The following is an 18,195-nucleotide window of genomic DNA, read 5'->3' on the forward strand; positions in this document are numbered from 1 at the left end:
TATATATATATAATATATATGTATGTATTTATTTATTTATTGCGTACTTTCATAAGATTATACATATATATATATATATAATATGTATATATTTTCCTTTTTATATTTTTTTCGTTTGTTCTTTCCAACGAATTAATCCTAGATATAATATAAAAACAATAAAATAAAATGTTTCCTTTTTTTCTTTTTATTTTTTTGTGTTTACATTTTTGAACATACTCTTAAATGTGTTAGTCGTTTATTCTATCTTTCATTTTTATAAACAAGTATTCCTCTTGCAGGAATAGATAGATGAATGAATATATAAACATATAAATATAAATATATACATATATATATGAGTAATAATTTACGCTTTTTTAAAGTTTAAAAGATTACATAACAGAGAATTATTTTTTATTTTCATAAAAAAGAAATACCTTTCAAGGGTATTATGGAATACAAAACGTATTTAAAGATAGACATAAAATTAAACATAATAATATAAATAAAAAGATATATATATATATATATATATATATATATATATATATATATATATATATATTTATATGTGTATATCTTTATATTTCATATACTCATATATACATAGAATCCTTTTCAATGAAGACTCCCTCTAAGGAATGTAATGAACACACCTCTAGAAATTCTATACATGATGAATATGATAATAAAGATTTGATACCTATATATAGAAAACCTATGATCAATAAAAGTGTTTTTTTAAAAACATCAGAAAAAAAGTATCATCCTATAAATAAACATACAACAAATTCATATAATATATTTCCTTATGGAGGTATTTATTATCATGATATTATTATAAAGGATGTATTAAAGTTTTATTATAAGAATACTGACAAAAGAAATAATTATTCTAATTATTTATCACAACATGAGAGAGAGAGTTCTAATTATGTTTATTTGGGTGCAGGAATTATGAGAGAAGAACAGGATAAAAAAAATAAGGAAAAAAATAAAATGGTTTTTATATTTTTTATTAATGAAATGTTGTTGAAAAGGTTAAGAAGAAATAATTTAAGAAGAAAGAGGAAGATTCGAAGGGTACAAAAAAATGAAAATGAAAATGAAAATATAAATATAAATAATATTAATAATAATAATCATAATAATATTAGTTGTTGTAATGAAATGTATTGCTCTTCAAGGCAAGGTAATTTTAAAGAAGAAGATGATAATAAAGAAAAAGAAAAAAAGGTATCATCATGTTCGAACAGAATTAATAATTATGTTAAGGAATATATAAAAAAAAAAAGTAATATTAAAAGATTACAAGATATAGATAATATTTTAAGTGAACAATCAAACAATAAACATACTTTTATAAGAACAAAATCTTCTCTCTTTTATGAAGATATAAAAACAAAAGAAGGAGGTACATGTACTGATGTAAATAGAAATTATAAAAACAATACAATCAATTCATTTTTTAATGATTGGAAAAATATAGAGGAAAACAATACAAATATAATTAATGATATTATAAATGAAGAAATATATGTTAATAAGTCGACTACCCTTGATTCATTATATGATAAAGAAGGTTCAAATGATAGAAAAAATGTATGCGATAAGAGATCTGAAGGTAAAAAAAGATATCATTATGATGACAACGATTATTATTATGATGATGAAAATGATTATTATGATGATGAAAATAATTATTATGATGATGATGATTATTATGATGATGACGATTATTATGATGATGATGATGATTATTATTATCATTGTGATGAATACCTTCAGAAACACAATGATCAACCTTATGAGGTACACAAAAAAAATACAAATTATCATAACAAAGAACAAAATGTATATACAGATAAGAATAATATTTTTTTATTAAATATTTTACATCATCAAAATAATGTATATTCAGTCAAATGGAAAGAAAGTTCGTATGAAGAATTTTCAATTTTAGTTTCTATTTGTTATGATGGATATATGTATATATGGAAAGAACATATGAATTGTAATAATAAATTTACATTTATATCTATATGTAGAATTTATATTTTATATTTTGAGAATTTGATTCAAAATATTAAATGGTATTGGATTAATAAAAATGAAGAAAACGAAGAAAATTATAATTTCATTTTTAATAATAAAAATATAAACCTATCAAAAAATGAATATTTGATAGTATATGGATCAAAAAATAATTTAGTGGATCATAAGGATAATTATTATAGTGATTCTATATGTAGGCAAAAAAATAAAATGAAAAATTGTATATATGACAATGAATTTAAAATCAAAAATAATATTTACAATGATAATAATAATAATATTTATAAAAATAATACTTATAAAAATAATACTTATAATGATCATACTTATAATGATCATACTTATAATGATAATACTTATAATGATCATATTTATAATAATGATGATGATAATATTTATTTTAGTGATATAAAAGATTTTATGGTTTTTTCCATATATGGTATTTTCAATATTTATGATAATAATATACATATAAAAAATATATTAAACTATGAAAATATACCCATACATATCAACTTTAATAATATATTAGATGCAAAACTAGAATACAATATAATGAATACATCTCTTATATCTGTATATACAGATGATACTTATTTGCCAGTTAATGAATATAATATTAAATATGGTAAATGGAAAATTAAAAAAATAATAGATCACGATTTAATCATAAATAATTTTAAAAGTAATCATTTCAATTATATAAACGAACAAAATAATAATATCAATAATCATCATTGTTATGATAAAACATTTTCTCCACTTTCTTATTATATACAAAATAATAAACATTTAAATAATAAACAAAATGATTTTATATTATTTGAAAAACTTTTTAATACTATCAATAATTTAATGCCTCCATTCTCAATAAAAATTTCTACTTACAATAATGACTTTTATAAAATATTTATTAAACCTAGTGATATATGGATTAAAAAGAAAAACAGTATAAGTGTTAGATATTTTCTTGAATACAAAAATGTCTTACACAAACAAAATAATTCTCATTCAAATAGTAACTTTAATAATAATAGAAAAAAATCTAAACATATTCAATATGATATGCAATTTAATATATATCATAATATTTTACTTGTACTGAACAAAATTAATAATAAAATATATCTCTATGATGTTGTAGGGTCTTTAAAGAAAAAAAAAATAAATAAAAATAATAATAATGACAACAAGAACATGAAAAGGAAAAATCATTATTTATCTAATGAAGAGACATATATACATTCAAAAGGTTTTAAAAATTTAAATAATGATGAAAGTAAAACAAATCAAAATAATATGTATGAATATCATACAAATAGTGACATGAACTGTAATCATGTTAATACTAATCATCTATCAAATAATATTATAACTCAAAATATACAATCAACACATTTATCAAATAATATCAACAGCAATCATATTACTCAAATAAATAATAATATAGAAATGCATGAAGAAAAAAATTTTAATAATCAAACATTTAATACACAGAAAAATGATAATTTTTTGGATTCATCTAACCAACATAATAATAATAATAATAATAATAATAATATTTATAATAATAATATTTATAATAATAATATTTATAATAATAATAATAATAATGGTGATTATAGCAGTTTATATAAAATACATTCTGGTGAAAAGGATAATATTATAAATAACTCTTATCATAATAATGTAAATTCTTTGTGTAGAAAAAAAATCTTAAAATATAAGAAAAAAATACAAAAAAACAAACAATTCTTCTCACTTATTTGTTGTCTTAATAGTATATATATTGATAATTATTATATATTAAAATATAAAGGATATGATTTCTTAAATAATAAAATACATTTCATTTATAGTTATGTTTATAAATTTTCAACCTATTATGATAATGTAAAGAAAAATAAAAATTTATATGTGTCAACTAGCGAAATTTTAGAAAAAAAACATCTTATTCCTTTAGTATCTAAATGTAAAATAATCGAATCATTTGATTCTTTCTTTTTATTATTATGTATAGATAAAAATAAAGAACATGTTTTTGCTTTAAAATCTGAAAAAATGAATATTGTCAATAATATTAAAATGATATGTATATTTGATGATTATTCATATATACAATCATTAAATGAAAATAAAAAAGAGAATCCAACATATAGTCAAAATATAAATACAAAAATTAAATTAGATAATAATATATATATCAATAAAGTCAAATCTGATATATTATTAATAGAAGGACATAATGAAATTAATATAATCGATTATATTATAGATGATTTTTATATATATAATAAAAATATGCAACAAAAACTATTACTTATTATTAAATATGTATATACTATACATAAAAATAACAACCTTCATAATAAAAAAACAAAAAAAGAAATATATTTATTAACCATATCAACAATAGATATATGTAAAGACACTTTTATTTATCTTAATTTGAAATTAAAAAATATGTTTACATTTTTTAATCCTATAAAAAATAACAAATTCTTGTTCTCATATTATACATTGTCTTTTCAAAACATTATCCTTTTTGTAACCAATCATAATTTAATATTGAAAGATAAAACAAATTTTAATTTTAACGATGAATATGACTATGATGATAATAGTAATGAAGATGATAAACTTCAAGATACATATGAACTTAAAGATGAAGATATATGGAAAAAAAAAAAAAAAAATGAGAAAAGTCAAAACTGTAATTTAAATTATATGTCCATATATAACATAGAAAATAATCATAATGATAATAAAGACAATTCAAGAGGAAACTTATTTGAACAAAATTATCAAAGCTTTTTTTTTAAGAGACAAAAAATATACTCCAAGAAGGATAGTATGTCAAATGAGGAATGTGTTGTATTTATAAATAATAGTGATGATGAAAAATATGAAGATACTAATAATATAAACAATATAAACACAAATAATAGCAAAAATATTACAATTAATAATAGTAATAGTAATAAATTTAGTAATTTTATTAGTAGAGCTTTTAATACATCTCATACATTCAGTGATAAACATAATTCCAAAGAATTAAATGAAAAAACCAAACAAAAAAATAGTGGATGTACCACTCGTAAATACCAAAATGTTGTTAATTTATACTTTTTATGTACTAAGAAAGGATCTGTTGTCCATTTCATGCAAATTCAAAATATTTTAAAACTTGTGAATATTCTTCTATATAATTCTTATATTCTTTTTATTACTAATAAAAACCTACATATCTTAAATCTAAATAATCTTTATAATAATTTATTATATCAAGAAAAAGTAAATACACACAAACTAAATAATGGTCCTTCTAATCATAATCAATCAATTGATACATTTAATCATGAAAATGTCTTGTCCAAATCTGCAAAACCATCAAATTGGCTAGTTACCTTATCTTTTCCTGACTTGTTAAGGGAAAAAAACACACAAATTTATATGACCAGTGCAGGTAAAAAAAATTTGCATTTTATCGTGATTAGTTTTATGATAATGAATGAAAGTGTGTATGATAAAATGAATACAAATGAATTGTATGAAAATAAAGAAATTGTTAGAAAATATAATAGAAATAATAAAAATGATTTTTGTTATAAATCGGTTGTATTATATAACAATGCATGTGATGATGAAAAGTGGAATATTTTAAAATATGAGAACAATAATATTTTTATATATTCGAAGCATTCCCCTTTTTTGTATGATAACAAATTGTTGATATTACAAGATGTAAGTGAGAATGAATATCAAGATATTTGTGTAGGAGATAATTATTATGATGATAATGTTGTTGAGGAAAAGAAAAATTGTGAAATAGAAAATAAATCAAATAATTATATATCACCAATAAAAGAAAGAAGACTAGAAGAATATTATTTAAAAAAAGAAAATATATATTTACATGACAAGATAAATTTTTATGAAATAAATTTATTGAACAAGTTTAAAAAGCATATATTAAATTATTATAAATTGGATGTATTAAATAGAGATGATTATAAGGAAGGAGGTTTATTAAGAGAAAAATTGAAAAAGAAAGAAACTATAAAAAGTATAAATAATATGAATAAAATATATAATATGAATAAAATATATAATGTGAATAAAATATATAATATGAATAAAAATAAAAGGTTAGTTTTTTATCATCCAATATTACTACTAAATTATATTAAAATTGGTTTGTTTTCTCATGTACATGTATCGTTAAAATTACTTTTGCATGTATTATTAAATATATTTTATAAAGAAAGAACAACTTATAATATTAAAAAAAATTGTGCATTACGTTTTATTATAGAAAACAAAAAATTAGAGAAGACACATTATAATTATCAAGACATTTCTTGTAGTTTAAAGAAAAGTCAGTTTGTATACGACCTTAATTTTATTCACTGTGAAATATATAACATGCATAAAAATAAAAAAGAAAGTTTGTATAGTTCGAATAATTTACCTAGAGAAGATAATAATTTTTTAACAAAAAAAAAATTAGAACAAAAAGAAGAGGAGAAAGAAAATAAAGATAAATCGATTTATTTATTTGAAAACGAATCCATTTCGCTTGACGATTTTAATTTAAATTCTGATGATGATGATGATGATAAGGAGGAGAAAGAAGAAGAAAAAAATAATAATAATAAAAAAAAGAAAAATTGCGACAATAATATTAATAATAATAATAATGATGATGATGATGATAATTCCTTATTAAGTGATGATGAAGATAAACTATCCGAATTATCAAACAGTGATAATAATTCTAATAATGAAAAAAATAATAACACCAAATTTGTAGATAATGAAGAAAAAAAATTAAAAGAATATTTAAAATATTCCAATGTAATAAATTATGAATTAAGTATAGAAGAAATAAAAATCTTACAAATTTTATTGTTACATATAAATGTACCTTGTTTAAATAATTTTTTCCAACTAATATTATATTGCATGTTAAATGCATTTTATTATAATATGGATTATATATGTGAAGAAGCCAAAAATTATATAAATAAAGAAAACAACGATAATTCAGATGATGATAATTATAATAATCAAAATTATAGTGATGATGATCATCCTCATCATGATGATAATCAAAATGAGGATCAAGAAAAAAATACTTTTAAGATATGTCATTGTGAACATTTTAATTTTCATTTGAAGAAGGAAAAAATAAAATATGAAAATATTCATATATATGAATATATAAATGATATTAATAGTAATGGTGTTGTTAATAATATTAATTGTGATGAGAAGAATTCCTTATGTATCAACATAAATAAGAATAATTTGTCTAGTTCATTATTGTTTTTTTTCCGTTTTTATATAAACTGTTTAATCTTATTAAATATTAATATAGATATAGATTATGAATATGTACATCTATTTCATTTTATAAGTATAGAAGATGCAGCTAAAGAAATTTATAAGTATGCAGAAAATATGTTTACACATTATTCTCATTATTTTGATATTTATATTAATGAGGATGATTTATTTAGTATCAGTTTGTTTAGTAAAAAATCTTATTATGATAATAATAATAATATGGAGAATGATAATATGAAGAGTCATTATATAAAGAGTGATAATAATATAAATAGTGATAATAATATAAAAAGTGATAATAAAATGAAGATAATACGACTGATTAAAAAAAAGAAAGATATTATTAAATCCAATTCTGTTACATCTTCTTTAAGTTATAAAAAAGATAATACATTTGACACCTTTGATGATCTTTCGAATGACAAGGAAAATAATAATAACAATAATAATTATTATGATCTTCAAGGATGGATTAAAAATAATAAATTTATAGAATTAAATAATATATTAATAGAAAAAATAAACAAATCAGATATCATATTAGAATATGTTTTAAAATACAATTTGTTTATATTTTTTAAAAGATTACAATTATTTTATTTTATGTATACGCAGAATGATTTATTGTTTATTTATGACATATTATTAAATAGAACAATAAAAAAGATTAATACAATAAATATTGAAGATAAAGAAAAACAAAATGAATTAAATGAATGTATGGATTTCTTAGCATTATTATATATAGCAAAAAATGAAAAATCTAAATTGATGTTATTTTATAAAATCAAAAAACAAAATAAAATATATGATTTCTTATCTAATAATTTTAAAACAGAAAGATGGTTAAAAGCTCTTATGAACAATGCATATAAATTAATGCAAATAAAAAGATATTATCTAGCTACAGCATTTTTTATATTATCAGGAGATATAAAAGATGCAATAGATGTAATACACCAATATTTAGAAGATGCACAATTAAGTATTTTTCTTATAAGATTAATTAATATTTCTTATAATGTATTCACACTTGAAAATAAAAAAAATGATAATAATATAAATGGTAATAATATAAATAATAATAATAATATAAATAGTAACAATATTAATGGTAGTAATAATTTTATGGATACTTCAAGCACACCTCAAGGTTTTATGTCAAATAATGTAAGTCCTGTCTCATCAAATTTACCAGTCTTTTCAAATTCAGCTCTTAATAGTAATTCTTTGAATGAAAAAAAAAATGACGAGAAACAAAATTATAGTACACATGTGGAAGAGAAAAAGGAAAACATCATATCATCATCATCATTAATTACACATTCTGTTAGTTATATAAACAAGGATAGTGGTGACTCTTTAAATGTTCATATGAAGAGAGAAGAAAATAATATATCATCTACAATTCCTAGAGTTTTTGGAGATGATATAGTCAAAGATAAAAATGAAAGTACATCTGATGAGAAGGTGGAGAGACCTGAGTTGTTACAAGCAAACGAAAATTTTATATACAAATATTTGAATTATATTTTAAATGAGAAAATAAAAGATGATATAGATGATAATAATAATAATAATCATATGAGTGATATGAATCATTCAAATGATAATTCAAAATATAATTATTTTTGTGATGATAGTAACCACAATGTTCATAGAAATATGTCTTTTTATATTTTAAAACATATCTTGTTAGGAGATCTAGAAAAGGTATATGACACTTGTGAGAATAAAAATGTGACAAATTTTTTTTATTTATTATTAAAGAATTTTATAAAAGAGAAAAATACAAGTAACAATCTAATAAAAGCATCCAGTGAAAATAATCATAATAATCATAATAATCATAATATTGGTTTTTTGGTTGATGGAGAAAAAAAAAAATATATACATGAAGATATAAATATTATTCAATGTAACAATAATTATAAAGACTTTAATAATATAAAGAGTGTGAATTTATATAAAAGTGAATTATATTTATATTCTATAAATTTATTTGATGCAGGATTATATAATTTATCTTTTGTCTTTTATTTTATTTTCTTCTATTATATAAAAATATATAATTTAAATAAAATATATGATAGATATCAATATTTCTTTATATTATATTCAGAGATGTATTTAGAAAAATATTTATTTTCCAACCCGTTTATATTTTCTTCTATATTTAATTTTCCTCATATATTGAAATATTCAAAGCATGCAGATGAAAAAAAAAGTATTAATCAAACAAAAAAAAAAACAAAAAGTAATAATAATAATATGATGATGATGACTGATGGAAATAAATATGATACATGTAATTATAATAATTCTTTTTTTAAATCTTACGACATATTCAATAAGGATAATATAATAATTATAAACAACAAAGAAGAAATAGGAGAACATGTCGATTTTATATATTCTTTAAAATTATTTTCAAGGCTGATAAATGGACTTTTCATATTAATAAGAAATAATGATGATACAAATAATATAATTAATAACACAACTTACAATAATGATAATAATTATATATATGATCTTATGGATATACTCTTTATAAAACAGAATGAAGAATATAAAAATAAATGTGATATAGTAGATGATAATGGATTTAATAAATATAAAAACACAGATACAATCATAAATTTTAAAAACGAAATAAATTGTATGTTTAATCTGTTGAATAAATTAACATATTTAAAAATAAGAAATATATCAGAAAATAAAATTAATTTAAATTATTTCCTCATAAATCTTGTTAGAAAAATATGGAGTATTAATAGGCATAAGAAAAATGTATTATCAAGTGGAAAGAATAATAAAAATATGAATACAAAGAAAAGAAATACAAAAGAAAATAATACACATGTAAATAATGTGAGTGGATTAAATGATGTAAGTGGATTAAATGATGTTAGTGGATTAGATAATGGCCCTATTGAAAATGAAAATAAAAATGAAAATAAAAATGAAAATAAAAATAAAAATAAAAAATCTCATGATCAAAATAATATTTATGATAATGATCATATTATGATTAGATTTCACGCCCTATTTGATATAGCTTTATATGATTATAATAATAAGAAGAAGAAGAAAAAAAAAATTAAGATATTTTATTATTATGCAGCATTAAATAAATATAAAATATTATTAACACATTTATTTTTTTATTTCTTTAATTTATATATGAAAAATTATAATGAAGAATATATAATGTTTCTTATAATAAATTCTATTATCTCTATACAATTTTTATATATAACAGATGTAGTAAATATTTTATTAACATTTTTTCATCAGAAAAAAAAAAAAAGAAAATCCTTAGTTGCATTACATATAGCGTTCTTACAAATAATATTATTTCGTTTAACTATGAGTAACTTTTTTGTATATGACAATGAAAGAAGGAAAGAAGAAACATGTATAGATAGAATAAAATATTTGGATAAACAAAAAAAAAGAATAAACAACTCTAACATATACAATAATAAGAAGAATGATGGTGATTATTGTGATGATGGTGATGGTGATAATGATTGTGATGATTGTGATGGTTTTTATGATGATGCATGTGAAATATCCATTTTAAATCCTCATATTTATTTAGATAAAGATACAAATATAAATTACATAAAAGAAGATGTAAACAGAAAATATTTTACATATTATATACATCTAATAGACCTATTCTTATGTTATATAAGTGTACTTATTTTATGCTTTACGATTTTAAAAAAATATTATAATTTCTTTGATTATAATGGAGTGTATATAAACAAAAATAATAGTATGAAAAAAAAATTGAAGGGGAACAGAAAAAAGAAAAACTTAAAAAAACTGTATTATGTATTATATATATTTCTTAAAAAAATTAAAAAAATTAATTGGAATATTGAAAGTGTATATAAGAGAAATATAAGTGTAACAAGTGCTTTTTCTAAATTTATTGAAAGTTATTATGATATAAAGGGAGAACAAAATAAAAATAATAAAAAAAATAAAAAAAATAAAAAAAATAAAAAAAATAAAAAAAATAACAATAATATGTGTAATAATAACAATCCTTGTGATGATAGAAGCATGCATTATGATGAGGATAAAAAGAAAATTAAAATAAAAAATAAAACATCAACATGCAGAAAAAAAAATCTCATAAAAAGTAGCATAAATAATATATGTTCACAGATAAGTATAAAATCTTGTGAGTATCTTCAAAAAAAAAAACGTCCATCAGATTACATGTTTGAAAAGTTTTGTGTTATAAGTATATTTTTATCAGTCTTTGAATTTCTTATAGGCAATTTTCATATATTTGCTTATAAATCTAATGTATTTATTCCTAATACAATGTATATAAAGGGGGGCATTCAAAAAGGAAGGATTCACAATAAATCTATTAATGGTTATAATAAATCTATTAATGGTAACAATAAATCTATTAGTGTTCACAATAAATCTATTAATATTCCCAATAAATCCATTAATATTCCCAATAAGTGTCAAAATAATATATTAAAGGACGATATAGCTATAAATATGTTAAGAGAGAGATTGCAAATGAATCATATTAATAATGAGAATACACATTATTTTTATCATCATATATATAGTCTATTACTTTGTATAGATAATTTATCTATACATATGAATAATTTTATTTATTGTAAGATGAAGATGTTATTATATAACTCAGCTTATAATATTAAGAATACATTACTTACATTTTTATCTTTCCCATTTTTTTTTAGTAAATTAAAAGAGAAACCTAATTATATTAAATGTGAGCATTTTATAGATTCTCATATTTCCTCTTTATTTTATAAACATTTATATTTAATATGGAAAATACAAAATTGTGCTTATCGTTCTTTCTTATTGTTTCTGAATGAACAGTTTTATAACTTCAATTATTATGTAAATGATAAATTGTTGAGCTACAAAAATTTAATTAATAAAATAAATATTAATCAGAGGAACGATCATTTTTCTAGATATAGTCTTGATGACCATTCTAATGGTATTTATAAAAATAAAAGTGATAATAAAAATATAAACGCTACTAATCATAATTACAATGATGATGGAAATCATTCACTGCAATCGAATAAAATATTAGACAGTATGAGAGACCCAGGAAATGCATACTATAATAAAAATAAAGAATACAACAAGGATAATGAGAACCATCTAAAAGATAAAAATAAAAGAAAAAAAAAAAAAGAAAGAGAACAACAACAACTACTACAAGATAATGAGGAAGACGAACAACAACAACAAGATAATGAACATGAAAAACAAAATGAAAAAAGAGAAAAGAGAGTAGGAAAAGAATCGTCATTTTATAATAACATGGATATAAAAAATAATTATATGAACAATAATTACATAAACAATAGTTATAATAATATGAATAGTTGTGATAATACAAGTGATGCATATATGAATTCTTATAAAAATGAATACAAGAAATTTTATGAGTTATATAATAAAGGATTTAAATTATCTGAAAAAAATTATATACTCATACCTAATGTATGTATAGAAAAAACAAATATAGCTTGTAATCATTCAAACTTCCTTTTTAAGAAATCAAAAAATTATGAAAAATTTGCTTCATTCACTTCAAAAATAAACTTTTTAAAAAAATTTAAAAAAAATTATGTAAAGGCAAATTTTATCAAATGCAAAGAGAAAAAAGAAAAAGAAAAAAAAAAAAAAAAAAAAGATGATGATCCTCACAATAATTACAATAATGATCATCAAGGATATAATTATAATTCTTATTATTCTATAGATTATGATAATTTATTTAAAATGTCTAGTGATACATCTAGTGTTATATCGAACCAAGATCCAGAAATTGAATACATAGAGAATGATAACCATTATAATGATCATAATGTTAAGGCTGATCAGACTGATATATTATATAATTACGATGGTTATTATAATAATATTTATAATAATAATAATAATAATAATAAATATAATAATAATATTTATAATAATAATAATTTTCATTTCAATGAAAAGAAAAAAAAAAAAAATAGACACACATCCATATTTCATCAACATAATAAAAAGTTACCACATGTTATTCCTTTATCTCTACTTTTTTATAATTTCAATGAGAAATATTTTATTGAAAAAAATAAAATCGATAATTCTAGTAGTACTATTTTATATATACATAAAAAAAACAAAATAAAAAAAATATGTATCCTGGACCATTTGAAAAAGCTAAATAAAAAATGTAAATTCATAAATAATATATCATACAATGATATAGAATATGATATGAAACACATAAGTAAGAAAAAAAAAAAAAAAATTATATTAAATGAAGGATATAATAATGAAATAAATAATAAACCCCAAAATAATTCATCTGTGATAAATACAAATAATAAAACAATTGTAAGTAATGATATACATAATACATCTAACATTTTACCACAATTTATTTTCCAAAATAAAGAATCACAAGTAGATGCACATGTAGAACCCAAAAATGAAAAGAATCAAAATGGAAGGGCACACATTCTTCAATTACAAAAAAGGTCTATAGGTTCGGATAGCCTATATGATGAAAATGGAAATGTAAATATAAATGTAAATGTAAATGTAAAATTAAATGATCAAAATTTTGATGCAAATAATGGAATATTTGAAGAAAATGATTTAATGAAAGAAGATAAAGAAAATATGAACAAAATAATGATATATAATAATAAAAAGAATAGAAAAAATCAGAAAGTTTTTCTAGATATTAATATGAATAAATTATTATATATATATAAATGCATGCATATACAATGTATGCATAATTTAACTCCTTTATGTTCCTTCTTAAATACATTTATTCCTAATGATTGTAGTATAACGAATTTTTTTCATAATACATATAACAATTATTTTGTGAATAATATATTTTTCCATAATTTTTTTTACACATATGATAATAGTTTAACCTTATTATTGAATTCGAATAATATGAATTCCTTACATTATCATAATGATATATCGCATGTAAATTATGGAAGCGAGCAGGATGTTTATAAGAACAATGATTGTTATGAACAAGATGGTTTTAAAAGTGTAGATGCAGATGAGAATTTAAAAAATAAGTCATCAAAAGGAAAAAATAAAATAAATAATAATATGGATGATATTTATAGTAATAGAGAAAAAATGTATAACCATTTTGATGTGTCCAATATAAATGTAAGAAAAGAACCTTTGAATAATTTACATATGAATGAAGAAAAATGTGAAAATATAAAAACTGTAGGAATAAATAATAAATATAATAATAATATGAAAGGATATGATGAAATAAAGAACAATTTGATTATATCTAAGACAGCTGAAAAATATATGGAAATGATATTATTGCTATTATATAATAATATGCGTTTATATGATAAAGATAAAATAAATGATAGAAATAATAGGAAGAAGAATGAATTTCGATATTTTTTTGAATATATAGATAAAAATATAAATAGTTGTATAAGAAAAAAATATAATTTTATAAATCAGTTATCAGATGAACAACAAAATATATCTTTTTTTAAAACAGGAGGAATAATATCTCATCCATTCTTACCTTTCTTTGCATTAATACATATAAATAATAGTGAAAAAAATATGAATGAAGATGAAATAGATAAAGAAAAATTTCAAATTAAATTTTGTAGATTCATAGATAATTATGATAATATTTCTTATAAATATGGAAGTATAACAAGTATGACTTGGAATGATTCTGGTAATTTATTAATGGTATCTGATGATGAAGGATATTTATATATATATAATATTTTTTTAGGAAATTTTATATGGACAAACACAAAAAAACGAGCTTTATTATATAAAAAGAACCTCACCACTTCATCAAAAAATGCATCAATCGAAACAAAAAATAAAAATATAACAAATTTTACAAATCATAATAGTACTGGTCTTAAACATAGAAGTAATTATCGTCAAGAAGAAAGACAACACAATTATAGTAGGAAAGATAATGAACATGTTTATCAAGACGAAGAGGATGAAGAAAGTGAAGAGATGGATGATGAGGAGGAGGAGGATGATTATTATGATGATGATAATTATTATGATGATGATGATGACGATTATTATTATGATGACGATTATTATTATGATGACGATTATTATTATGATGACGATTATTATTATGATGACGATTATTATGATGATGATTATTATTATGATGATCATTATGATGACGATCATTATGATGATGAAAAAAGAAGGAATAAAAAGTCACTTCCATGCAACAAAACACAAAAGAGATACAAAAGAAGCGACAGGAATAATAAACTTCGAAATTTTTTTAAAGAAAACATATTAAAAAAGAAAAAAAAGTATATGATAGAAAAAGAGACAAACGATAATAATAAATATATAAAAGAAATGAGAAAGATACATGTTATGAGAATGAAAAGTAGAAGAAAGAAATTAAATAAAAAAAAAGGATATATTATAAAAGAAGCTATGTGTGTAATTAAATTACATGATCAAATTATTGATATTAAATGTTTAAATGATAATAACTTTTATATAATATCTATTGGAAAAGGTGTTAATAAAAAATGTTTAAATAATAACACTGTCTTTATAAATTCCTATTTTATGAAAGATCAAGAAAATCATATGAACAAGGAAAAAACTGAAACACCAAGAAACTGTAATATATATAAAGAAAATATGATGAATATGAAATCGCTAATGGATGATAATAAATATGCAAATAATATTATGAGTAGTCCTTATATGCAATATGTAAACAATATAACAACATCAAATAATAGCAACAATAATAATAATAATAATAAGACAACATGTGAGAGAAAAATACTTAGAAGTGATCAAGAACAAAATGAATTTCAAAAATGTAATGATACAAATATATGTGAATTACAAGATAAAACACAAAAAACTCATCACATTAGTCCTACCAATTTAAATAATAATAATAATAATATAGAAAATGTAATAGTTCAATGTGATGAAGACATAATACATCATAGTAATATACCACACATGCATAATCACACCATAAATGTTAGTCAAGGAGTAAAGGAAAAAAATTCCTTGTTAGACAATTTTAATATAACAAAAAAAAATAAAATGGACACTCCAAAAAAAAGAAATAATAATAATAGTAATAATAATAATAATTATCATCGTGGTGATAGCTTTTTAAATCAACATGTTTTTAAATCGAAAAAATCCTACTTTAAATCACGCTTTTTTTATTTCGATGCATCCAATATTATGTCCATGAATTTTTTTAAAAAAAATAAAAAAGTGCAAGAACAAAATGATATACTTGACAATATATGTATATGTATTTGGGATATGTGTTCAATATTATCGAATGAAGAAAAACAATATTTAAAAAATAAAAATTTAGAAATGAATAATAATGAAAATATAAATAAAAATGAATCAAAAAAAATGAAGAAAAAAAAATCTGTTATATTACATCCATCATTAGTTTGTGTTATTAGTAATTTATCAAAATATTATTTTAATAATGAAAATATAAAAAATATTAATTATAATAATAATCATATAAATCTTAATAATAATTATATTACTACCTTTTCTGTATGGACATCAAACTTTACAAATTACATATACAAAACAATTTGTCCATTTGAAAAACAAAATAATAGTATCCAATTAAATCAAATAGAAAAAAAAAATTCTAGTGAATTATCTGAACCACCTAAAAAAAAAAATATTTTCTGGAGTTTATTTAAAAATAAAATACATTCTGATAGTTTCTCTCAAGATGCATATATTTTTTATGGTGATCAATTGGGATATATTCATATAGTTCATCTTCAACTACATAAAGAAATTTACTCTTTTAAGGCTTTTGATTTTCCAATATTTAAAATATTTATAACAACAAATATGTGTACTAAGTTATTGATATTAGCCGAAGACAGGGTAAACACATATTAAAGCATGCAAATAAAAATATATATATATATATATAATATAATATTTATTTTATATGTTTATTTTTTTTATTTATTATTTTTTTTTTTTTTCAGCTCAAAATTTATGAAATTCTTCCAGGAATTGAAGTTGTATTTATCAAAGAAATCGAAATAAAACATGACGTAAGCCCCAAGAAATGCATATGTGAAGAAAAAATTCATGAACTGAAAGAAAGAAGAAAAAAAGAAGAACATGAAAATGAAGGAATTTCTATTTTCAACTTGTCTTACTTTTTATCATCTAATTATCATAAAAAACAAAGTAATACAAGAAGTGATGAAAAAATGAACTCATCATATAATTATTCATATAATCGTATGCCATCTGATAATAACAAAAGTAATAATGTATTAAATGGATCAGCCCAAAATATTAATACTAGCGATACTAGAAAAACTGTACAATTATATTCTTTCCAAAAAAATGATAAGAAAAAAGATAAAAACACAAACTCTTCTTTTAATTCAATATCTCATTTAAAAAGTACAAGTGAAAATAGTGAGGAAATGGATATTCATAGTGATAAAGATGGATATCAAAGTGTTATTATAGGAGGTATTAATTTTGGATATCTAGGATTTAATTTTTCCAAATTTATGAATAATAAAAAAAAAATAACTATAATTGATGCTTATTTGATATCCACAACACATTTAGTAACCATATCCAATAATGGAACCATTGCCCTTATAAAAATATAATCATCTCTCAACACAAATAAATATATAACATATATATATATATATATTATATTTATTGGGTATATAA

General features: G+C 19.8%; 1 protein-coding gene across 1 annotated transcript; it reads left to right on the plus strand.

Moving 5' to 3' along the window:
• Positions 1–603: 603 nt before the first annotated feature.
• Positions 604–18,128, plus strand: PADL01_0803900 (conserved Plasmodium membrane protein, unknown function; the record flags this gene model as incomplete). The annotated part of the gene is made up of 2 exons (XM_028681373.1): positions 604–17,373; positions 17,481–18,128. 2 exons carry the CDS (start codon positions 604–606, stop codon positions 18,126–18,128), a joined length of 17,418 nt encoding a protein of 5,805 aa, XP_028537757.1.
• Positions 18,129–18,195: the final 67 nt, after the last annotated feature.

The sequence above is a fragment of the Plasmodium sp. gorilla clade G2 genome (assembly GCF_900097015.1).
Source record: "Plasmodium sp. gorilla clade G2 genome assembly, chromosome: 8".
NCBI lineage: Eukaryota > Apicomplexa > Aconoidasida > Haemosporida > Plasmodiidae > Plasmodium > Plasmodium adleri (nom. inval.).